At 40.7% G+C, this 25,498-nt stretch overlaps 1 protein-coding gene across 1 annotated transcript in view; it reads left to right on the top strand.

The window, feature by feature from the left end:
- The first annotated feature begins 6,543 nt into the window (after positions 1 to 6,543).
- Positions 6,544 to 25,498, top strand: part of MCC (MCC regulator of WNT signaling pathway) — a 123,164-nt gene continuing 104,209 nt past the window's right edge. The window contains exons 1-3 of the mRNA XM_053474289.1: positions 6,544 to 6,701; positions 24,021 to 24,259; positions 24,881 to 25,089. Of these exons, the coding sequence (XP_053330264.1) occupies positions 6,568 to 6,701; positions 24,021 to 24,259; positions 24,881 to 25,089 (582 nt within the window). The 5' untranslated portion in view covers positions 6,544 to 6,567. The remainder of the gene's footprint in view (positions 6,702 to 24,020; positions 24,260 to 24,880; positions 25,090 to 25,498) is intronic.

Genomic DNA, 25,498 nt, shown 5'->3' on the forward strand with positions numbered 1-25,498 from the left:
ACACAGTGGGTTAGGTTATACAGAAAATACCAAATACATGTAAGTGGAAGTAGAAGTTGTGGTGGGCCCTCATCATTAGACCTCACAATCTAAAGGGTGGTGGGTTTGATGCTCAATGTATATATCTCAGGCAAAGAAGCGTTATCTCCTTTCATTTACACTTTATTGATCCATTATGCCATTTATATATTTATCGGTTCCTTGGTGGGCTCCTCATGATTGCTTCTTAAGGGATGGTGGAGCCAGTTGCTCTATAGCTAAGCATAGAGTTGGAACCCGTTCTTAAATGCTGGAAAGGGTAAGGGAGTAGGTGAGAAGGAGTGGGGCCAAACACCACCCTCCCTTACCTGAAGATCACAGCTAATTACCTACAGGTAGGTGATCAGCTGTGATTTCTGTACCCTCAGGGCAAATCTGAAGAGTTCCCAGACATGAATGTCTGTAGGCTGGGGTTCTTACAGAAGACATAATTGTGAAAAATAAATAAGAAGGCAGGGCACACAGGAAAAATGATCAAGAGAGCCCCCATGTAGGAATCGTTGTAAATTTGATATACATTATATTTATTGAATTGTACAGATTTGTTCATATTATTTTCCTTCTTCTCTTTCTCTCAATGTGTTTCTTGGCACCACTTTTATATTATTATAACATATCTAGTTACAGTTTGGGGTCTCAATGGTGGTATTTGTCTGCTCCCTTCAACTTCAGTGCTCCTACTAATATATTTTCTTAAAATCGCACAGACAGGGCTAAGACGGGGATTCATTAAATACCCTTGTTTTATTTTTACAGAATTAAATTTATTCAGAGACCAAGGTGTTGAAGAATTCAAATACTTGTCTAATATTGTTTTGGTGTGTTCTATGGACCGCATTGGTGGATCTTAGTTTAATGTACATATCGAATATAAAAAAAATGAATGGCAAATTATGAATTTGACTACATTAAACAGTTTGAATTCATATATGCAGTTATTAATTCAAATAGAAAAGCTGTTGTCTAAGATCAGCACTCCAGTATACTAAAGCTTTATAAGTATATCGAGTGTACCTTTTGCGATTTATCACTGTAATGCTCTTTCTGATGCTTTCTGTGTGTGATTCTTATTATAAAAATAATTTAAAAACATCAGTTGTTTTCTTATTGTTTTTGAAGTGCCAGAATAAATGCCATAGGCAATGCTTTGATGTTGGCATTCCAGGCTAGTATATAGGCTCCTATACCATCAGCATATGCAGGGTGCCACCTGAATTGACTCTTTTGCCAAGTCAGTATCAAGGGGTATTACAGCTCCAGGTTTCATGGAAATGCTAGAAACTGAACTTAAAAGGATGGATAGAAAACAACAATACTATAGCAACAGGTAGCTCCCCAAATTTTTTGGGGAGCTACCTGAATTCTTTTTTTATTGTGCTTTAATTGCAGTTCCACGTGTAGCCACTGGGGCTTAATAAAACAATTACCTGGTATATCATGACCAGGTCCCTTCAAAAGCATCAATATCAATCAATATCAATATTCATTTAAATCTTCAGTGATTTTATTAAAAAAATTGGTAAGATCAGAAACAGTAAAATATTTTACACTCTCGAAATCCTCCACTGATATAATGGTGTGGGGGTCAATAAAAATAAATTGTAATTATAACATAATGAAGCACTGCTTTGAAACAAGGCTGGGGTGCAAGTTTGAGATCTGCCACAATGATAATTCAGCAAGACTTCTAGCCATCAGGCTTTGTCATGGTCAGTAAACTATTTCATTGAGCTCTGAGCTGGGTATCAAAAGCCTCCATTATACGGTGGGAAGCAGTTTTACGGAAAATGAATTGTGGTTGGTTTTCACTAGACCTAATCTGTGAGAACATTTGTCTGAAATGTTTATAGAAAGGTGTACTAAATGACTCACACGGTGAATTATTGATGGGGAATATATGGGCAGAAATACCGAATACTCTGGCAAAACACTTCAAAATATGAATCGCAAAAGGACGTCAGAAAATTCAATACGTTTTACAAATCAGCTCTAGTTATCTAATATGGAATGTCTGGACAAATACTGTAATGGAAGAACCTCGAAACAGGTGGACATCGGTATATATTGAATATTTATGAATTTATTGTCCAGCAGAGGACAATTAAGGATCCATGCGAAAATTAACTGATGAAAGAACTATTGGTAATAAATAGGAAGATAAAATAAGTAGTGAATGTAGGCAACTTATCTATCTCATGCTTTTATACAAACTCCAAGCTAAGGTTATTGGTGCTGGAGGATCATGGGAGTTGTGATTTCTCAATAGTCTGAGAGGAGCAGGTTGCCACACTTGGAATTACCGCTGTAGACTCTTTAAACACTTGAGACAATTGAATTACTAATAATTATATTCCCCATTTGCTGAAGCAGGATTGTCGTCTTCCTAAATTTTCACAAGTGGTGATTGGAACAGGAGTAAGCCCAGGCAACTAGCCGAGTAAGAAAATATAGCTGTTGTTAATTGGTGCCTACGCTACTAAGCTCTCATTTTAGACGTCATATTTAAATCATCATTGAACTCTCTGAGCATTCATGGTGAAATGCTAATAGACATAGCGTATAAAATATAAGTAGAATCATCAGGATGCAAGTTTGAACTGGTATGATCTTGAGATATCTTGGATTAGTGCTTCCAAGCTCCATACCCTACTCCTTGTTCTGTCTCCTGCTGATCTGACCCTTTGGCAAGTGCTTTCAAGTGCTACATGTTCTGGTCCGAACATCTGACCTCTTGGTACCAACCTCGGCTAAGTCTTGATGATCCAAGTTGTTGTCTACCCTCCGCAAGTCTGACCATGAGTTCCATATGCTCCTGACCCGATGTTTTATCATGCTTAATCCCCAAATCTCAACTGGCTCTCTGTTGCCAACACCAGACTGTTCTCCATCAGCTCAGAGCCTGACTATGGTTCATCTACTTGTAAAAATGTGTTCATTTAGTGCCAATGTTCCCTGCACAGATGACTCCTCTCTGCTGCTACCAGGCTTCATACAGATTTGCTTTGTGCCATTGTCCTTTGCACGCTAGCCTACTGCTAGGTTCCCTGCTGAGTTCAAGATTCATGTCCTGTCTATGAGACTGACATACCCATCATTGTCGTGTTCCGTGGAAGTGCAAGATACTGATAATCACCCACAAGAGACTCTAAACCAATTCCATCCAGTCTGGTATGTTTAGCGTGGCACACTCTCAATGGAAAGTGCCTTATTCATAAGAAAATATACAGTGAAAGGATTGGGAACCTGTTGCACTCCAGCTGTTGTTACAGAAGTCTGCAATTCATTGACTTATTATGAAGGGGAGAACTTCTTTGGGAAAAAGAAATTGTGACGCTGCCTATTCGAAGATAAAGACCCTGGGAGAATGGACTAATTTACTACAAACGTGAATTGCCTTTACATACACATTTCATTGACTTGGACAAGGCTATCTTCATCCTAAAGAAGGGTGAATATGTCAGTCATTTTTCCCCAACTGTATCCTAATGGCCTATTCCACTATCCAAGGGATTTGTTGTTCATATAGCACACTTGATATGTACTGTGACGGAACCCTCCATCACTGGGGCCACTGGAGAGGGACAACCTGAGGTCCCTGGTCAGTCCTCCACATGTACCCTTTGTTCTTGCTTTATATTTAAATCCCCTTGAGATTCATGGCCTTGTCTTTTCTTTTTTGGAAAGCGAAGGAAACCTACAGGTTTTGTTATCACACTAAAAAAAAGTGAGAAGCGCTGTAATTTAACAGATTGAAGCCACTTCGCAGTGTGATTTTGAAGGTGATTGGTTATATCTGAGGCAATTTAAGGTTGTTATTAAAGCTTAATCTTTTACGGTAACAAGAGTTGGCAGGAGGGATAAAGAAGAATGTAGGGGAGGAAAAAAAAACCCAGAATGATTCTACAAAAACAGAATGATTCTTCTTTTTAATAAAAAAAAAGCAAACGGTAAAACTGACCAATCGGTGAAGGGTTTGTGGAGAAAGGTCACTAAGTCAATGAACGCAACATATGGTGAAAGCATACCTCCAAGAGAGCGTAGTTATAATTGCGTGCTTATGCACGTTCCCCACTCAGTGCCTTTCCCAAGGTTAGTAGCCTAGGGGAAAGATAATTGCCCATTATTTTACCAAGCAGTTCCTGCCCCTTCTATAACCTGTATACTTCAAACTCTGCGTAATATATTTGTATCGGTGCCAAGTTATTTTGGCAGCCTCCTTCATGCATTAGCTCTTCTTTCATTAAGGAGTTAGTTACATTCACCGGGAATACGCCAGACTCAAAAACAGAAGCAGACCAAGGTTTTTACTGAAGGTAAACGTGGACCCGGATACAGCACTGGCACAAACAAGCCTGTGACTTCAAGACTTTTACTAGTTTCATGTGGATTTGTACTTAAAATTGTATTCGCAAAAAAAAAACAAAAAAAAAAACTGGTGTCTTTTAACCAACCTGACATATGGAATGCTATAACCGCTACTCAGTACACTTCCCAGGGCTTAGGGAATGTTGGGGCACGGCTACCTATGTGTCCTTAATAGCATTAAATGGGCTGGCAGTGTGGCTCAGCAGCAGGGGTACACTGAAGTGCATACATAATGTGCTTTACATGACCCTGCAGTATTGCAGCAGCAGAGCGGCAGCTCACACTGAGAGTGCAAGCTGCAGTGAAGACAGGGCTCCAAGTGTGGTGATGGAAGGACAGGGAGATCCGTGTGAGCTGCATGGATGATGTCAGAGTGAGAGTGTGCGCATGTTCAGGTGTACGGCGCTACTGTGAGAATGTGTTAGTGTATGGTGTTGGAGCCAGTGGGTTACTGTATAGTTGTATGTGAGAGGGTGATGTAGCATGTGTGCGTGTTACTGTATGGTGTTAGCGTGTGTGTCAGCATGAGTGTGTGGTTGTTGGCACAATTGGTTCTTTTTCCATATCAGGTAAGGCATCACTATTGGTCACACAACTCTCCTGTTACCCTCTGATCCTGTTAACAAATCACATGACATGAGGAACTTCTCATAAATTCTCATGACACCTGCATACCATCCAACTGTCCTCTTTTAGCAGGACAGTCCTAATTTCCAAGCTCTGAAATGCTGGGGGATGTGCATTGGACCAGCCACCAATAAAGCTAAGCTTTCTATTAGTTATGTAAACTTAAAAAGTTGTGTAATAAATATATTTAAACTCACTTGGGTACCAGGGGTCCCAAGAAATTTTGAGGCCATTGTTCATACCTTGCCCTCCCTCAGTTACATACACATTAGCACACAGATACTTACACCCACACTATAACACACACACCAAAATGCAAAATGCAGCCTGTAAACTAGCGCGAGCAATGGTGGGCCTGGACATTCGTGTCAAGCCGCACTCACAAGCTATGAGCCACGGAAGCAGAGCTACCACTAATACAGACCGTACCATCAGGGCCGTCGCCGGGGCCGATCGCTGGATTGGCGACGCGGGGCTTTTTTTGAATTAGAATGTGTGCTTAGAGCAGAGGTATTTTTTTAGGTGAATTTGCGACCTGTGTAAAGTTGTTTATTTATCTGAGTAAAGCATTGCAAAGAAAAATAATGTTTTTTATACCATTTGGTTCATACGCATGTTGTTTCCATGCACATTATTATGACTTTTATGGTACTGTCATACACTCATACCCGGCAATCTAAACGCATGGAATGTATAATGCGGCAGAACGGATGCTGCGGTGGAATGGATGCTGCGGTGGAGCGGATGTTGCGGTGGAATGGATGCTGCTGTGGAGCACATGCTGCGGTGGAGCGGATGCTGCGGTGGAGCGGATGCTGCGGTTGAGCGGATGTTGCGGTGGAATGGATGCTGAGGTGGAGCACATGCTGCGGTGGAGCGGATGCTGCGGTGGAGCGGATGCTGCTGTGGAGCACATGTGTTTTGTTGACATTTGCGTAGCTATTTTATAGACAGCGCACATGTCTATGAAACCGTTATTATGTCCCTGTATTTATACAAAGTTTCCAAAAAGCTTTGTCCCCGTAACAACGCTGGACACGAGCGGAGGGGCAGTGGGGCATTCGCGATGTGTACAGAGCTCGTCCCTCTCCAGGACTGACACATAAAAAACTCACAGGAGCAAGGGGTAGGTAGGGAGGAGTGCTGGGAGTCAAAGCTTTACATAGGAGAGCTGGGAGTCGGAGTTTACACGGGAAAGGAGTGCTGGGAGTCTGAGTTACACGGGAAAGGAGTGCTGGGAGTCTGAGTTACACGGGAAAGCAGTGCTGGGAGTCTGAGTTACACGGGAAAGGAGTGCTGGGAGTCTGAGTTACACGGGAAAGGAGGGCTGGGAGTCGGAGTTTGCACAGGGGAGGAGTGCTGGGAGTCGTAGACTTGCACAGGGGAGGAGTGCTGGGAGTGAGCGCCTCGCAGAGGGAGGGGCACCCCGAGAAAGAGGAGTGCTGCTGGGCGGGGGTCGGTGGTCGTGTCCGCCGCTGGCTCCGGGCTGCTCCTGCTCCCCACAGTGGGCAGTCTCTGGCCGCCCAGCCGTTCACCATGGCGGCTGCCGTGGAAGTGAACGGGAGCACTAGTTGCAGCGGGAGCAGCGACACCTCGAGCACCGGGGAGGAGGAGAGGATGAGGCGCCTTTTTCAGACCTGTGACGGGGACGGGGACGGTTATATCAGCAGGTAAGCGGCGGAGCCCCTGGGTGCGGGGATGGGCTGCAGAACTTCCCAAGTCCCGGATAAATAGTTTGCTGCGGGGGGGTGAGGCGGGCCAGCCCTGGGGGTCCACCCTCCTCACAGCCCCCTTCACGGCACCTCCAGTGACCGGCTGCGGAGTAGGGGCCGAGGGCGTGCGGTGAGCGCCGTGTGTCACCCGCTGCTTGGTTACCCCACAGAGTGGCATCCAGTCTGCCCCAGCGACTCCACTGACCTGCAGTCACTCGAGATATGTGTGATGAGAGTTGGGCTCCTGTGACAGCTTGGAAGCCGCATCCCCATTCAGTGTCCCCGGTGGCAAGTCCCCAAAAGGGGCCTATAACGCATTGTGGCAGGGCTACTGGCCCCAGGTGGCAGGGCATAACCTCTCTGTTACTGCCTCCTTCCGCTGTTATCCCCCAGTAGAGATGGGGTAACAGCGAGGACACCCTCGCCAAGAGGTAACCCTATGGGATGTGCACTTCTGCGGAGAAAGCACGTTACATTTATTTATATAGCGCCAGCAGATTCCGTAGCGCTGTTACATTAGGGGACAGCGAAAATAAACGATAAACCAAAAAATGACAATAAAATACCATATATTGCATTTTATAAAGTGTTCCGTCTGTGCACAAAGAGTATTATTTTTAATGTTGATAGGTTGCGGTCTATGTGCCGCACAGTCATCGCACTCCTACGGCTGTAATTTGGAGGGTTTTGCCTGAAAGTTTATTTATTCTGATTTGTTTATTTATAATTTTCCGTACATAGCCGGAAGCATAAAAAAGTCCCTTATTGAAAGTCTGTTTCATTTGTATAGCGGCTTTGGGACTTAAAAAAACAAAACCTGAAAGTCACCTTTCATCGGTTGCGTCAAGCTGTGAATTTATATTTTTAGTATTCCGTTTAATGAAAGATTCTGCGTGATCTGAAACCAAACTTTGTATTCGATAAATTCCATTGAATCTCTTCACTTTGGTCTGTTATGTCTTAATCTATTTCTCAGTGAGTTCCTTCCGATGTAATTAATACATGCTATATATTGTATATGTACAGTTGTATGTAAACCTTTTGGAAATGCCTGGATTTCTGCACCATGTAAACTGTGTAGGGTGGAAAAAACCACGTGAACCTGCAGGCTAATGACTTCTTCAAAGGCTGATTGGAGTCAGGAGTTGGCTAACGTGGAGTCCAGTCAATGAGATGAGATTGGAGAGACATTGGTCAGAGCTGCCCTATAAAAAAAAAAAAAGTTTAGGTTTGCTATTCACAAGAAGCATTGTCTGATGAACCATGCCACGGACAAAAGAGATCTCTGAAGACATAAGTTACCAAATTGTTGAGACTGTTCAGCACCGTTGCTACTCTCTTTAGGGTGACCTGCAAGAGCATGGCACAGAATGCTCTGTTAAGAAGGATCCTAAAGTGTCAGCTAAAGACATCACTGGTGACTGGTCGACCATACATACACTAACGAACAAGAATGATGTTCATGGGAGGACACCATGGAGGAAGCCCATTGCTGGATGTTCTACAACCCTACTGGCATAATATTCTGTGGACAGATAAAACCTAACTATGCGTGGGGAGGAGGCACAGTCTGACCGTTGTGCGGTTCTGATCCATAACTATAGGAAAGGGTTCACATACTTTTTCCCCGCAACTATAATTTGCAAGGTAAACATTTTAGATTTAAATTATGAGAATGATAAAAAAAGAACTTTTCTTGATGTTGGTCGTAGGGTACCACCAGTACTTGGAGCGTGATAGTTGGATCCATCACTCGAGAGAGAGAATTTATGATTTATAGCTTTCCAGTCTGCACCATACGCTGGATAAGGTCTTCTGGTGCAGTAGAGCATCGTTCCTTTAGAAATATAATTGCATCGTTCCTTTTGTTTGTGACTGCCACAATCTAGGCTTCTGTCCCACATGGTGAAATAGTTTGGCTAAAGATACATTACATTTGGTACTTGCCACCGAAGGGTCGTAAGGGTAAGAGGCACATCGGCCATAATTGATTTGACCCTCAATTTTTGGTCGTGTTTGCTTTAAACATAGCTACAATGCCAGAAGAGGTTTTGTAGTGTCACACGTGTGTGAAGTCCCTTGATGTCTTCTATTTACATCATTATATATTTTCTTGGCGTGTTTATAGGGTGTTCAGTTAATAAGGCGTGTCACCTATTCTGCAGAAAACACCTGTAACTGTGTTGTGGAATAATAATTACCTTGGGTTATTTGTTTTGCCTTGCTGACCACGTCAGATGACTATTCCTCTCACCTCTACATCCCACATTTATAATCATAAGATGCCAAAATAGGAAATATATATTAGAAAATGAGTAATCTTTTTAGCATCTTCACGTTGGAATTGGCAGCCTAACACCCTATACCAGGGGAAACTATTTAACTGCTTAAAGCAGGAAGAACACGCTGTAGACAATTCTATTTTATCTGAAAAAATCGGCATCACCGCTCACTACTTATAAATCATATTAGGGATTATGAAAGTGGTAAGGGGGACAGAGCCGCTTTAACGTGAAGATTTAAGGAGGACAGTAGAAACATGCCTGCATCAATAAAATGTTTTTTTCACTTGGGGGAATAGTGAAACACGGTAACTTTCTTCTTTTTTCAGTTAAATGCAAATTATTAGGTGTAGAAAAATACTAGTCTTTACTTTTGTTACTTTTTTCCAGCCTATTGAAGATTTACATCATAAAATTCCTTAACAATTCAGACCATTGTGTTGTGTTTTGGATTTTTTTTTATTTCTTTTATAAAGAAAATGGAAAAGCTATCGAGCTTTGATTATATGTTGTCTTACCACACACAGTTTGCTTTTCTTTGTCTGAATTTTTATGTAGATAAGGAAGCTGTCAAGCATTTGTGCGTCTTGAAATTGCATGTCTTTTTTTGTAATCGCTTGATAGATTTATATAGCATTCAAGATGTGAAGTAATAAGTGAAATAGCCAAAGGTCTGCTTTGTTACATTTTTGCAAACCACTTGAGCTGTATGATCATCGTCCAAAGCTCTGTTTTATGTTATCCAGTACTAGGAATGTCCATCTGATGTAATGTCCTTGGCCTTCGCGAGCTGATAAGTGAATTCATCTCATGGAGTTTTCTTAATATATTTATGCTTTTGTATGCTGCGGACTTTTTTTTTGAAGACACTTTACTGAAAAATATATATCCAAATATTCCAAAGATTATGTTGTTTATCAGTATGTGTATGCTTTAAACTGGCGTTATGCACTTTCACTTACCAGGTTTCCTTAGTATTATGCGGATCTTATTCTACAACAAGAGCTGAACTACTCTTGAAAGCTCGCTATGTTAAAGGGACAGTCTCTGCCACAAACAGCCTTACCAAACATGAATGCTGCTCCGTGCAGCCAACTGTTAAGGAAAGTCCTCTAGTTGATTTCAGTGCGCAGGGATCGTCTTTGACCCCCCTAGAAATTTTGCTCCAGTGTACTACAGCTATCCGAGAGTAAGTTAAAGGCTTTAGCATAAAAGTCTTTTTCTGTTACACTCCCTCTGTGTATTTCTCTTGATAATTTGATATACCTACAATTTTAAGAGAATACATTTCTTGCATGGTTGTATTTACAACAGCAAAATGTCCTATTATCTCATCCAGAACTGTTCATTCTTTTTTGACAATGTGTGAAGGTCTGTGGTGCGCGTCTGAGGTGCAGCATTGGGAGTCTGTGGCTGGTAAGAGCCAGGTGGCCGTTCTCCATGGGTGTTGCTTACCTGGCTCAGGTATAAAATCTCTCCCAGTGGCCTCAGTAGGTTGCTCATTGATTCTGCTTGTTCCTGATCCGTTGATCTGACCTCCTCTATCTTGGGCTGGTAACCGGTTGTCCTTTAAAGTTGGCATTGTAAGGCTAGTAGGCTACTACAGATTATCTGATTTGCCCTCAGCCTGTTTCTGATTTTTTGCCGTTTGATGTCTTGCTTGTTCCTAAGTACCCCGTTTGGTTCTTGATTCAGTTTATCAGTCGTCTGATCCCCTGATCTGACCCACCCTGTTCCTGACTACTGATGTTCTCTAGTCCCCTGGTTGCAGTCCATTGTCGTTGGCTTCGCCATGCTCACATCTTCCATTAACCAACACACCTTGAAAATTCCAATGGTTTTCAGACTGTTTCCAGTTACGCGTCTCAATGTTTTTTGAATTATATACTAAATTTGCCTACTGATGACCACGTAGAGACACTTTTCCCGTCCCTGCTTATGGTTGCTGTCTGTAGATGATGTTGCAGGTTTTCATTGGCTGAAGCTGCCTCAATTGAAAATCTTTATTTTCCAGTTACAAAGTAACAGACTCCTTTGAGAACTTTTTGAGAAACGTGTATTCCGCACCGGTTGAATCTGTTTCTTTCACGTATTAGATAAATCCGGGCTGTAGTATGTGTTTCCTGCACAAATATCGCTAGTTACTGTAACAGCTGTGCAGTTGACTATTGGAATATTGAGTCACTGGCAAGGTGCCTTACTTCTGAACACATGCACGGTTCTTCAGCCTCTTCAAGTGAAGCTCTCATTGGTGACACATTAAATAAATAAGCTTAGAGCATGTAAAACGAGTTTCTATTTCAATCCATAATCATCCAGTGTCCTCTAGACGTTGTTTAAAGATGTCCATTTACAAGAGCATGAAGTTAGTGTTTTCACTCCCTGATATTTATACATCTGTGGTGCCAGATTACGTGGTATGTATTTAGCATTTGGCACCGGTGATAGCAATCATCACAGGACGAACATTATTTGGTACCAAAAAAAAAAAAAAGCCAGCAAGATCTTGTGAAAGAATTAAGAAGTTTGTATTTCCTTTAAAACTATGAAAAACTCCTCCTCCTCATACGTGATGTACACAAATTCGAACATACATTCCAGGAAAATCACCGAGAAAACATCATCCGTTTTACTTTATGGCCTCTCAAACTTAGTGCCTTCAATGTTTGTTAAGGGTGCTGCTCGATTAACATCTCTAGTGTGTGACGCAAGCAACACTTAGTGGGTCTGTCATTTTTGAATTTCTCTGAAGGTTTAATATAGAAACACAAAGTTCTTAAGGTTCTATGGCAACAACCTATTAGTGTCTGTTTTTTAAGACAATCTAGGCTGCCAGCGCTTTGAAAAAGGGGTCATAACTGCATATTATTTTTCACACTATGCTTTGCTATGCAAAAGGCTAAGTCATTGCGGACAGGTGAGGCTGCAAGACGGTGTTGTGTTTGCATTTTTCACAGCCTAAAACAATGACCTTTTCAGTTCCAAAATTAAAGCTTCCATATTGGTGCAGATGTATATTTTCCAAAAGCTTGCTTGATATTCCTTAATAATTTCAAATTAAAAACATTAAAAGTATATTAAAACCAAGAACACGTGCCCATCAATTTTAAACCAGCTTGTGCATATTCAGTATTCCCCTGCGGAATAGAAACGGAGATACCTGATGGGAAAAAGCATCTGGGTCAAGTTTAATAGAATCATTTTTTGATCTGTGAAGTCTTAATCTGCTATTTAGCAGAAGTGAATGCCCAAGGATATTCCATTTTTTTGTTATGCACCAAGATATCCCTGTGTACATTTTGATGAAATTCCTTTTGGAATGTGTGCCACATCAAAGAGTGCTTTCTAACTTCATTAAAATGCAGTTAGAGCTCTGTATCAAAAGGAATTCAAGAATGCTTATGATATGGATAAAACTAAGACTAGATGTGCCTATTGGTTTTAGATTTGTTTCTTGCGCAATACCACCAATTCGTGACATCGCCAATTACACTAGTTCCCTCCTCCTCTGCCTTCTTCTGCGGAAGGCAATGTACCTAAGTATCCTTTTTGCATGCCTTTGAAGTCAGTGGGAGTTTCACACTCATATTTTTATCGCAATTATAGTATATTGGGATATTTCAGACATTTCCTTTTAAATTAAAAGTTCTGTGATTCGATCAATGCTTCTTAATAAACAATATTTCCTTTATCATACCACTTGTATTTCTGAACTTTCACAAAATGTCAACATTTTAGCAGAGGTAAAAGCCCACTATTTAAGTTCTAACCTCCATCTAGGGTGCACTAAAGGTTCTGTCTTCACCAATAAGTAAAACAAGGTTCAGCCTATGATTTTGATCTATACATTTCCATACAAATGCTACGTGACCTGTCCTTTACACATGACAGCTCTACTCTAAAGCCAGACTGCTATTCATAATTCATGTTTTATCGAAGTAAATCTTTTCATGCTATTCAGTGCTCCTTTTCCCCAAAAGCAGTGTAACACCGCTGTGTTTTGTGCCTGCCCTTGTGTTCTTTTCATCCTGTTTGATGAAGTGTGATAGAAAAGGCTTTCATGTGCTACCCTCATGGCGCTCTGTTTGTTTGGGTTTGGATGGATTTTCGAGAGTTAAGGCTGGTTACTATTGCATGTATATAGGTGTGCAGTCAAGGGTACAATAGAGCAAGAAAGACAAAAAAATTATCTTTGTAACGTGGATTTCTGTTCTTCTGGAATGTTATTTTATTTTGTTACGTCCAGATTTTATTTTTTTCATTTATAGTTTTTCTTATATTTTAGCCATTTACTCTTTTGAGTGCCAGAAGAAAGACTTCACCTTTTAAGTGCCCAATAAATCTATGGCTATACATTATTGCATAATGTTATTGAATATTTTATACATCTGAATAATCTTTTTGAATTTTAAAGAAACACAATGTGATTCGTTAATCCTTCGATGATACTGAAATTATAAAAAAAAATTAAAAAATCTTGCTTGTAAATGTTGTAAATAACTAATATCAAAGATCGTACATACTAGTGAGCCACAAACATAGGCTCGTTGGGTGGAGCAGAGCATCTTGAAAATAACAGGACGTGCTGCTGCAGTAGAAGTGAAGCCAGGCCTAGCAGTTGGGAATATTTAACCCTTGTCACATATCGTGGAATTGTTAGAAAATTGGGGTCTTCATGGGTCGGCCCCAGGGAGTTATTTTGACGGAACGTGAAGCACTACACACGTTCTACGGGACAGGGTTTAACCATCGGTATGTTTAAACAGGGAAAAGAAAAAAAGTTGGAGCGCTAAGCTAGTCTCAGGCTCAAATAATACAAAAGTGTAAAATGAGGCCTACCAAACTGGTGGGAGCATGCTGCAAATACAGTGTATCGGCTGTACTATGTATACAAAAAACAAAGGTTTTGGTAGCAGTATAAACTGCTTTGTGTGTCCACTATGTAGTAGGTGAGAGTATTTTCTCACCCTATTGAGAGTGTGCCTTGACGTGGCGGGTGAGCTTAATTATGCTTTGGCCACTTCATATAACCAAAACCTCTCATTTATATTATGTTTATATATTTGTTGCCAACTTTATTAGGGTGAGAAGCGCAGACAGTTTCTGATTTTTGTTTAACCATCAGTATACCTGGGAATGATGGCCCCCAGAGCTTTTCCTTTCCTCCTCCCTTTAGGGGATGGGAGGGTGATGGTGAGGAACATATCAGTTCATTCTGATAAAACCCAAATGTACACATTATATTGTGATATTGTTTGCCAAGTTTTTTTTTCTTTAATTCTACTTTCTTTAATAATTATTGTTTACCTTCACGGCCCTGAAGGTTCCCATGTGTCAGGTGAGATTAAACTTTCCTGCTTGTTTCCTGTAACTCTGGTACTGGGACATGCCTTATCGGATAACGTGTAAGTCTTCCCTGTAGGTACACCACATTGAGTTGGCACCAGTCTCTAACTCAGGAGTTCTCATACTGCCTTACTAAGTGTCTTTGATGGCCTTCACAACTAGGACTGTATGCAGGGACAGCCTGGCTCTGGGAGCAATTGCCCCCATGCTCTTCCAAAATTCTTCAAACAGGGCCAACTTGGACCGACCCACTTGCGGAGGTAAGAGCATAATGGGGTCGCGTAACATGAGCTTACAAAACCCCGTGGTAAAAGCATGGTCGCTTGTACAAGCAGCCATAAGAAAGAGCTCCAAGCAAAGTATGTGTGTGATTGATAAAGTGATGGAATATGTTTTACTGTGTGTATGTGATGGGCCCGGGTGGAGTATTCTGCTGTACCCTGGTTGTATGTTTTGGTGTATAAAACACGGGTAGCTAGTGAGAGCTGCATTTAATCTACAGCTTCATAGCGGCTATTTAGCTTTGTTTTATTATTTTAGAGATCAGTGAGAAAGTGTTTTTCACTTTTCTCTCACAAGAGGAGATGATGTCCTGATTGATGATTGATCCATTAGTGGTAGTTATCTATTATTTGCAGTACATGTTGTGCTGGTGGGTGACATTTGGGCTTGCAACTCCATCATAAATCACGCCTTAAGTGCAAAGAGACAGAAATTTTCATTTACACAACAGGGATAGACAAAGTATCTGTCCAGGGACACCAGTGTCCATGGCAAGGTTTGTAAAGGTCCATAGAACATCAGTAAATTGTCCACCATGAACAATGTTGGTGCCTACCCCTACAACCTACTAAACCTGTAGGACATTTGTGCAGATTCAACAACAACATATTGGTGATATTGCAAACTCGCCAGTATTGCTAATGGTCAGCATTGTGGGAGTGACTGCATTTTATGCATCTCCTTCTTAGTGTTTTTTGGCTGTACAGCACCCTTTTCATGACATTAATGATTGTAGCCGGCCTGGAACCTCTGTGATCCTTGTCTTCCCTGTTAAGGCTGTGTATTCAGGCATTTGCACTTGAGCATAAACTTTACAACCCACATCAAGCCATGTCTTTCTAAGCTGATTTACTGTTGATGAACCTTGTATTTTTTATGTATTACTACAAGTAAATGCTGCCTGTTCTTCCGTGTACTAAATTGTACCATCATACACACTGCAGTTATACACAGGATTTGGTATATGCCCTTCCATTAAGTTAACTGCATGTGGCCTCTCGTGGAAACCGTTACCTTGAGTTTGTTCTTCCACCAATCCTAGCAACTTTAAAATGTCAGGACCATGGGTCTCAACCTCCACCAATGCTGGATCTGTCCTGTACAATCCCAAGGTGTAATGTCCACGAACAAATGTGTTAATGTCAAGCCCAATTCAAAGAGCTCAACGCCACACCTGTGCAATCAGGATGTATCACCGACAACAGCTCGCATCATAATGCCTGTATTTTGCTTAGTTGTTCTTCTCCTCCAATGCTTGCAATTCGGCATTTCCCAGGGTTTTGGACCTACCGTACCTTCTGCTGTTCCTCTTGGTGGCTTCAACCAGATTATTGACCTTTTGCCTTTTTTCATCAGCCCCAAACCTTTGCTGGCAGTCCTGACCTTCGGACTGTGTTTGCCCTCGCATGTGGATTATGCTTTACTGGTGTCTTGCTTTAGATTTGCCCCTGTACGGTCATCTGCTACCCAAGAGGTTGTTTCCAATGTTGACTGGCTGTGCATGGAATAATGTAGATTGAACGAAGACTTTCCCATAAAAAAAAGACGGAGAATACACAGCTCCCGGCATCAACTGTTACTAAAGAGGTGAAACGTACTTACGCTGGAATTGGAATGCAGCTTTAAAGAGGCTTGTGGCAAGGCACTAAGATGGTTTCCAAGTAAGATGACCTAGTTTGTCATGGTAGATTATGTTTAATGGGGAACTATATTTTATCTTTTCTCCCCAGAACCTCTTTGCAGGTACAGGGCATCTGGGATAGGAGATAATATAAATGCGACAAATCCATACTATTTCTAATAACTTTTTTGGCACTGACCTCATCAATAGTTATATTTAGCTTGTATGTACAGGGAACTAACCCTTTCTAAGGAAAAAAATATAAAAAGCTATCTAAACAAGCAAGCGGCTTACTCTAGAGCAGTATTAGCACATCTGCTGTTTTTGGTTAAAGGGAGAACTGTATTAGCTTTTAGCGCTACTAAATTTGCTTCTTAAAACTTCCTGTAACCGCTACTATTTGTTTTGTAATCAGCGTAATTGTTTTGGAAATATTTAGTCCAAATACACGTTTTATTTTACATAACGAAAGCTGAGCAATGTGGCGAAGATAGCATATTTTGTAAACTTCTCCTCATTTTGTCACCCAAACCTCACATTAATGCCCAGACCAATAACGGCACGGTAGTTCACAGTATAGGGGATATAACTTTAATGTGTGAGAATAATGATACAAACAGATTGACCACAGCTGGAAAAGAAGAGCGTATCCAATTCCATTCTTTAGGCACGCAGTAGTGTATTAGATCTCTCTACCCTTCAGGTTAAGCTGCTATTATATGCAAACCATTAGAGACTCATTGAGGAGCTCCTCTTACATTTAGAACAGTAATACGGGTCATAAATTGCGCTTTTTTAAGAATAAAAGAACAGCCTCTTTTTACCTTGTATCCCTCTTTAAGGACCGTGCTTAATTTTAGCCTGATCTAGACATATGTATTTGTGTAGTTGGATATTGTATTGGTTCTTTTAAAAATGTAAATATGTTTTTAATAAACAAGTTGAACTTGGTGGATGAACTTGTGTTGAACCAGTCCTCGGTTCTTTGCTACGACATGTTATGTTCTCTCAAAACTAATAAATAGTTGGCTAATTAACCCCTTAAGGACAATAGGGGTTTTTACTCGTAGTATATTGTGGGACAATGGCTCTTTTAACGTTTTTCAGTGTTACTGTTTAGCTGTGATTTTCTTCTCTCTCATTTCGTGCTCCCACACATATTATATATTGTTTTTTCCAGGACAAACAGGGCTTTCTTTAGATACCATTCATTTTATCATATCATCTAATTTAGTATAAAAAAAATGATAAAATATGGGGATTTTTTGTTAAAAAATTACTTTTTCTCACTTTTTAAACAGAAAACTTTTACTTATCTGCAAAAACGAATGAAAAAACCTGCTAAATAGATTCTACTATTTGTCCTGAGTTTAGAAATACCCAATGTTTTTATGTTTTTTTTGCTTTTTTCTGCACGTTATGGGGCAATAAGTACAGGTAGCGTTTTGCCATTTCAAAACCATTTTTTCCAAATCTGGTAATTCTTCCCCCCATGTGCCATTTCGGGTATCTTTGAAGCCGGATAATGCAATTTACCCCATCAAGTCATATATTTTTAAAAACTAGACACCCCAAGGCATCTGAAATGCTGGTATTTTAACCCTTTGCATGCACTAATTTTACCACCACCCTTAGTGAAACTTTATGGTAGTAATTTTTTTTTGTATTTTTTTCACACGTGTTGGACTTCAGGTATAAATCTATCGCTCCTGGTGTATGTCCGTGTCAAACAACACCCCAATATGTGTTCAGTAACATCTCCTGAGCGCAGTGATACCCCACATGCATGGGTTTGTAGGGTTATTTGGGAAGTAAAATGCCGCCTTTGTGAGGTGGGTATTTTTTGCCATTTAGACATCTGCCCCATGTCCCATATTTGGGACATCTTTGAACCCGGCCAATTCAATTTACCCCATCAACTCATATATTTTTTAATACTAGACACCCTATGGGCATTTGTAATGCCAATATTTTAACTCTTTCCATGCTGGAATTTTTGTAAAGATAAAGAATTTTAGGACTTGGTTATTAAAAACTTTTTTTTTTTTTTTTTTTTTTTTTGGTGACAGTGGGGATTTTTACATGTTACCATATTTTTTTTAATTTTTTTTTAAACATTTTTGACCAATTTTTTTTTTTTTTTTTTTTTTATTACTAATCACTCTCAATAGTGAGCTGGGCTCCATTGACCTTGCATGGTTGGATGCAGTACCTGCATTCAACCTGCAGGAGGAGCTCGAGAGTTCTCAAGAGGGTCTGGATAGACCCTCTGTGAACTAAGATCTATCGTTAATGCCATCCTGTGAATGACGGCAACGTCATTCACAGGATGGCACTTGTGGTTGCTCCTCGGAGCAATCACAAGGCGATCGGGGGTAGGGGGGTAGTGTTGCTACATGCCTCGATACTGAGGCATGTCAGCAACACAGTTTATGCTTAGGAAGCGATTCTGATCGCTTCCTAAGCAGTTTTAGCCGGGCGCCGCCGCGATCTTTGATGATCGGTGCGGCGGCGGCCATTTTTCTTCCGGGGAGGGCTGCCGAGGGCTGCCCTCCCCGGATCCACGGTCAGCCTCACTTGTGAGGCTTCCGTGGATGCTGCAAAGCCGCCGATCGCGGCGAAAACGCCGCGATCGCGGCAATGCAGCTATTTAACGGCAGCCCGTACATGTACGGGCATTGTCGTTAACCCGTTGCACGGCAACCCCGTACATGTACGGGGATTGTCGTTAAGGGGTTAAAAAAAAAAGTAATGTAGGAGAGCTGTGTTTTTAAAGCCTATGTAATATAATTATTTGTGAAAAAGACGTGTCTGTACTGGTTTTGAGATGTCGGACCCTCATTGAAAAGCAGCTAGGCAACTTAATTTCATTTAAAAAAAATAAAATTATTTTTTTTTAGCAATGAAAGGAAGGACATAATGTAGATTGCATGTTTAGCTAAAATCAAAGCCAAATGTTTAACTGGTAAAAAGCTAAACACGGACTATTCTCTTGGATGACCATTATCTTGGGGGCATTGCTAATAAACATTCTCCATATGGCATGTTGAGTGCATCTGTAGATGTTTATCCTGGAATAGTGTTTCATATGACGTATAAGTAAAATTCTCTATTTGTAGCTCGGTTTTACTCCACTGGAGACGGCAAAGTGGGATACATTTGTGATACGTGTACCCAGCTGCAGTAAGCATACTATGTCATAGATGTCCTATACTTAAGCGCCTGCTCATTGGGTATATGTTAAAGAATATTTAAGGATACTCCTGCCATCACATGTATGTATGCGTGGTCCCTTAGTTTCCGTAGTGTCCCTCTTGCATAAGCTTATGACCCTTTCCCACCCTCCAGCTATTTTCTGTTCAGCTATACAGATCTTGTGGCATGTGCTCCCATCAGCTCCCCGACACGTGCAGAAAGCTCTTATTGATCTCAATATGAACATTTTCCTATGTAAAGCGCGGTCGTATAGATGATATTGCGCTGAACCATGCTCCGCGGTTCTGCCAGAGTAAAGTACGTGCAGAGCATGGTTCAGTGCCATATCTTCTATACTATTGCACTTTACATCAACTGACCACGTTAAACGTGCAAACGCCAGCATCTTCTATCCATCTGGAATCTACCTCGTTGGGACCTCGTACAAAGCGCTATTTGCACATACCGTAAATCCAGTGTGCCATTTCTTTCTGTAAGTGCTATTTGTATTCCTCTGCTTCTGTTTGCTGTCATACTGCACCACTGGAATCTCCTATGTTTGATTTTTAGACAATTTGGAAGTGAAGAACCTGTTTTTACTGAGATGAGTCTGTCCTATGAACATTTCTCCAGTGCAATCTAATACTATATACATCCACCTGGTCTCTATTTACTATACTATAAGGTGTTGTTTTTTTTGTGTCTTATTCTGTTTGCATAAATGCCCCACTGCGTTTACTATTGGATCTTGAATTGGGCATTGGAGAGGGTCATCGTGGGTTGTATCTGTGCCATTATTGGTATTAATCGGTATTAATATTGGTCGGTGATTGTTTTCACTTATACACTATTGTTTCTGGTTGGAGCTTCTCCTTTTATAGTATAATTTGTAGGTACTTTAATATGCATTCTTCATTGGCGAGGCTGTCTTGGACACTAAACTGGTTATTTAAGCAAATAACTCACAGGTCAGACTCACAGGTATCTAACAAATTATCTTCCATTTAAATAGTGACCTATTGTGGATTTCAGTGGCTGTAGGTGAAAGTATAACAGTTTGTTAGGTAGAACCTTCGATATGATTGAAAAATGAATCAAATTATTATGTTTCAAAGTAGCTCATAACAGGCAGCTTTAAATCACTACAATTCTGCACGTGTCAACTGTAAGGCTGTTTCAATGCCGGTACAAGAGTGTAAACATGAATATATAGGTAATTATGCAGTAAGGGTTATGCGGAGGAACATAGCATGACTTTCGTGCTCTTGTGGATCAGGTGACTATGCTTCATGGTCATTGCTTTGGTGAGGTCCGCACATCTCTTTACCAACCATGGAGCTGAAGGCCTGAGACAGTCCTGTCCAACGCAGGACTAACAATTCATTAGCTCCCGGTCTTTTCAGTGAAAATAAATGCAATCTTAACTGGGTACTAATCATTTCTCAAGTAGGGGCATGAGAGAGGCCATCTGTCAGGTGTGATGCACCAAGCGGGCATCCTAGTAACTATCTGCCATATTTCTTTGGTTAATAGCAAGTTTGTTATAATGTAACATTTACTACAACAGTATTTCTTGCTTTTTTAATATGTGTCTAGAAGAATGTGATAGATACAAATGTTTCATATGTCTGGAATATTTTAGTCTAAATGTATATATCAAGTATCATTTAGCAGCAGGAACTAATGCTAAGACTGATTTAAGAAATTGTACGGGCCCCCCCATCATAAACCTGTAATACTATGTATGTGTTCAATTTTGATTTAACAAGAGCATGTTGATGTCTGAAGTAATACAATAATCCATACGTTAGGAATGTACACAGAGTATGGGAAGTATTGAGCTTTGTGTGCAGTTGTTTTGAATGTTTTTGTTCACATCAAGATGCACAGTTACATAGGCTTTCTGAACTTAAGAGGCCACGGCGTGAAATTAAATGATTTAAATGATGGACCACTGAGGTCCCTAAAGCTTTGTGACTTCATATCATTTTTTTTCTATGATGTCCCTAAAAAAGTATCAACTTTAACTAAAGACTCCATCCTAGCTAATATTGCTATATCCTTTTTCCCTGCTTGGATCAAAACAGTAAAGAATAGTTGGTCATGAGCTATGAATAATAATAATTACTTGCAAATACTTTGTCCCGGATTGTGTGGACCTTAAGCTAATATATACAGCAATTCCCTATTAGATAGTGTCCTATAACCCCAAACACCTCCTGGCAGATGAGAGCACACGGAGATGATCAGTGGGGCTGCCTGGTCGTTAATCTGACACCCATATGTGTGAACGCTCAGGATTTGAAACTGATTTAGGCTTTTTTTATCTCAAGGTTAATTGGTAAATACCCGGGGTCACACAATTAGGAGTGCTCAGTCTTCCTTCTTCTATTCCGATTTAACTATAGCAGTGCATCCTATTGGTATATCACATCATGTCATATCCAAAAGTTGTGCAAAATTTGTAAAAACTGTTTCAAGATATATTGCAGACGTCTTTAACCAGATGTATATTAAATTATAGTAATATTTCATACCAAGTTGATATCCTGCTCAACTGTACGTACCATCCATTTTTATACTTAAATGGGGAAATTGTTAGTTAGCCACTATAGGGGTTTCAGACTAACCTCCATTATTCATATTTGTTACCGTTTGGGAGCGTTTGTATTAAATTAAAGGAACACATTACGTGTGCTGGGCGTCACTGGAGGAGAGGTATGATGCCTCGTACTGGCGAATGGTGTTCTGAAATGGTGGGACATGGCTGTATGGACATATATTTTCTTTACGATGTTTGAATAATTTGTTTGGGATGCGGTAAAGAACATATACTTTACAGATTACAACCGTTGCAGTCTATTTCCATTTTTTTCTCGGATGGCCCACCTGCTCTCATAGGTATTAAACATGTTGTAATGTTCAATGGTTCCAAGGATTTAGTGGTTGGGCTTCCCGGTGGGGCTGCATTATCTAAGTACCTTCATTCAGGTAATCGGCGCGGAAGTGTTAACACAGGTTCCCAGCGCTGTAGAACCCTAATCAGTGGGCTCTGCTTAGTCTGCCAGATGTATTTGAAGTGGCCGTTAAAGATAAAAGCTGTAGTTGGTTGTCACACACTTGCTAAAATTACTACTTACAAGAGTTTCACAAATAGCTTCCTGGGTTAAAGGCTGCATGAGAGAATTCATTATCTGTTTTATGACTTTCCTCTTATCTTCTCTGTAGTACCGACAACTTACTCATGCTTCCACATTACAAGCAAGTCAAGCCTTCTTCTCCATCAGAGCTTCCCCAATGTAGACTAACCTTGTTTAATATCCCATAAATGAATCGCCGCTGCAATTATTCCTAATGTTCAGTTTTATTTCTATATCACTTTTTCTATTTGCTGTAAATATGAAATTTTGTAACTCTATTACATTAATCGTAAAAGCTCTTCTGGGTGTACTTGAAAGCCAGAGTGATCTAAGTGCGTTATTTCTGGTCAAATAATGAGTCGTAATTAAGTGTATATGATAAAATATATATAATAAAATTATGCGTTACTCCCCCTATTTGGGTATGTGTTTACAGGGCCTCTATCTCATTTGATTCTGTGTGAATATTTAAAGCCACTTGGAAGTTTTTCTGTTTTTAATAGAGAAAGAGGAGGGAAATTAGACAGAAGTCTGATCTTCTAACTCCATGCTCTACTTTGCAAGCATGAAAATACTTTGAAACTCATGAAAAATAAGAATAGAAATGCAATCTTGGGGATAAGACATGTTGCATGATAGATATATTTTATAGAAACAGAATTTGACATCAGATACAAACCATTTGTCCATTTTTCCTGATGTAAGAGTCGGGTCTTAATCAGTCCCTGGTTTTCTGTCTTGTATGTATGAACATATGCTTATTGGGTACCTGCTGGATGAGGTTTTTGTATTTAATGTCAAGGTATAAGGCATTTGGTCCTAAATTGTTAATTGGTGAAGGATTATTTGCTTTTGGAAACTCCTCCATTTGGTTTTATGTCCACATGGAGCTAGATGCTTTATCTGATGAGGTGGGGACCTTGTGATAACTGGCGAGTCTCAGAATTTAATCACATTCGGGATTATTCTAATTTAAAAGCAATCAAAATGTTTTCCAGCTTCTGTTACCTTCTTTCCAAGGACAAGTAAATCCATACAGGGTCTGTTCTTGGATCATGTGCTCCTGTAAATGTGCAAGTCTTTAGCTGATGGGGAAGACCAAATATAATTATCCTGACTAGGACGCACATTCGGGTTCTCCTTCTAGGTGACGGCTCTGTTGGGTAATTGCCAAAAAAAAAGACATTCTATATGTGTAACTGATCTAAATGTATAAACTGTTCTATACATCTGTCAACAGAATTATTGTAGCGGAACTTATGTTTGGGTTATATGCTAAAGAGCATTTGTATATTTATGTAATTCCTGTCCTATGATTCCAGACATGATTAATTGCATTAAATTACAGACTTCTAAAGTATAAGTGTGCATTAGAGGGTCAGTAACAATGGTTCATTTAATCTCTTTCTAGGAATGATTTATTGATGGTTTGTCGCCAGCTGAACATGGAGGAGTCTGTGGCTGAGATTATGCATCAGCTCGGATCAGATGAGAGCGGCAAGATCTCCTTCCAAGACTTCACTAGGTGTCGAATGCAGCTTGTGCGTGAAATTCGAAAAGAGGAAGTGGAGTTGTGCGCCGATTCGTGCAAAAACAAAAAGTTTGCAGACCGAATCCTGTCCTGGCCGGCTGGAAGTGAAAACGGCCTAGGTGGGTGTTAACGTGTGTTAGTAACGTCCTCCTGTTATGGGCAAGGTTTGGCAAACAGGGCTATACTCTAAAGGAGTGGTGGTCTGTGTGCTCCTGGGCTCCTGTTAGGTGGAGACCATAACAGACCATAGACTTTGTTTATGACTCTTAATTATTGGCATTCAATACACTCCAGCTATCAGATCATCGTATACCCAGTGTTGTATTTAATTTTAGTGCCGCCCTAGTCTTGGCCAAGGGCAGTATCCCCAGCCGCCTCCACTTCCATGGTTGCCTCCACCTCCTAAAACAGGGGCGTCCAACCTGCGGCCCTCCAGCTGCTGCAGGACTACATCTCCCATACTCCTCAGCCAGCCCCTTAGCTGAATGAGCATTATGGGAGATGTAGTCCTGCAGCAGCTGGAGGGTCGCAGGTTGGACACCCCTGTCCTAAAACCTTCCAACATTAAAAAGTGTACCCTATAAAAATGTTATAGAGTGTGTAATGCATATATATTTTACATACATACATACATACATAAATACATACATTTATCCACTGGTATCATGGGGTGTTGTGAAGAATCCAAGATGATTCCCTGTGGTTATGGAAGCAAATAGTTTCTTTTGTTTTTGACACAGGTGCCTTATCTACAGCTAGAGAGAGTTGGGAGTATGACTCGGGAGCACGAGACCTCCAGAGCCCTGAGCCACCCAATCATTCAATCATGCAGAAATTTCTGGAATTCGGAGGCAAATCTAGCAGTCAAGCAGCACTTCAAAGGCTCCTTTCTCAAACCTCATGTCTTACCAACAATGTCGGGGGAAGCTACCTAGAACTGGCAAATACAGTAAGTTTGGTTTTAATTTTCTTTGGGTCTTTCCCCTTTGCATCTGAAGCCTGCGTTCTGAGTAAACTTTAAATGATTTAACTTCTTTGCTTTGTATTCTCACTTGAATGGCTCTGATATATACATACCTGGAAACTTTTGGGCTGCGGCTACCCGGAGCCTACCCTTGCCGGGCCAGGTGTACCGATTGATGTCAGTGGGCGTTCCTGCTGACATCACGGAACACACTCCCATGTAAGGGTGAAATGGGCTGGGAGTGGGGCAAGTCAGGACCCTGCAAGTCTTCTGGGTCTTCTCCTGGAGTCTCCAGGCAAAACCTGGAGAGTTCCTGGGTATACTGAGATATGCTCTGGTATTACTTCCAAAACCAAATTATTTTCATGGTGGTTTAATGCATTCCCAGTTATTC

This window comes from Spea bombifrons, chromosome 1 (genome assembly GCF_027358695.1).
Source record: "Spea bombifrons isolate aSpeBom1 chromosome 1, aSpeBom1.2.pri, whole genome shotgun sequence".
NCBI lineage: Eukaryota > Metazoa > Chordata > Amphibia > Anura > Pelobatidae > Spea > Spea bombifrons.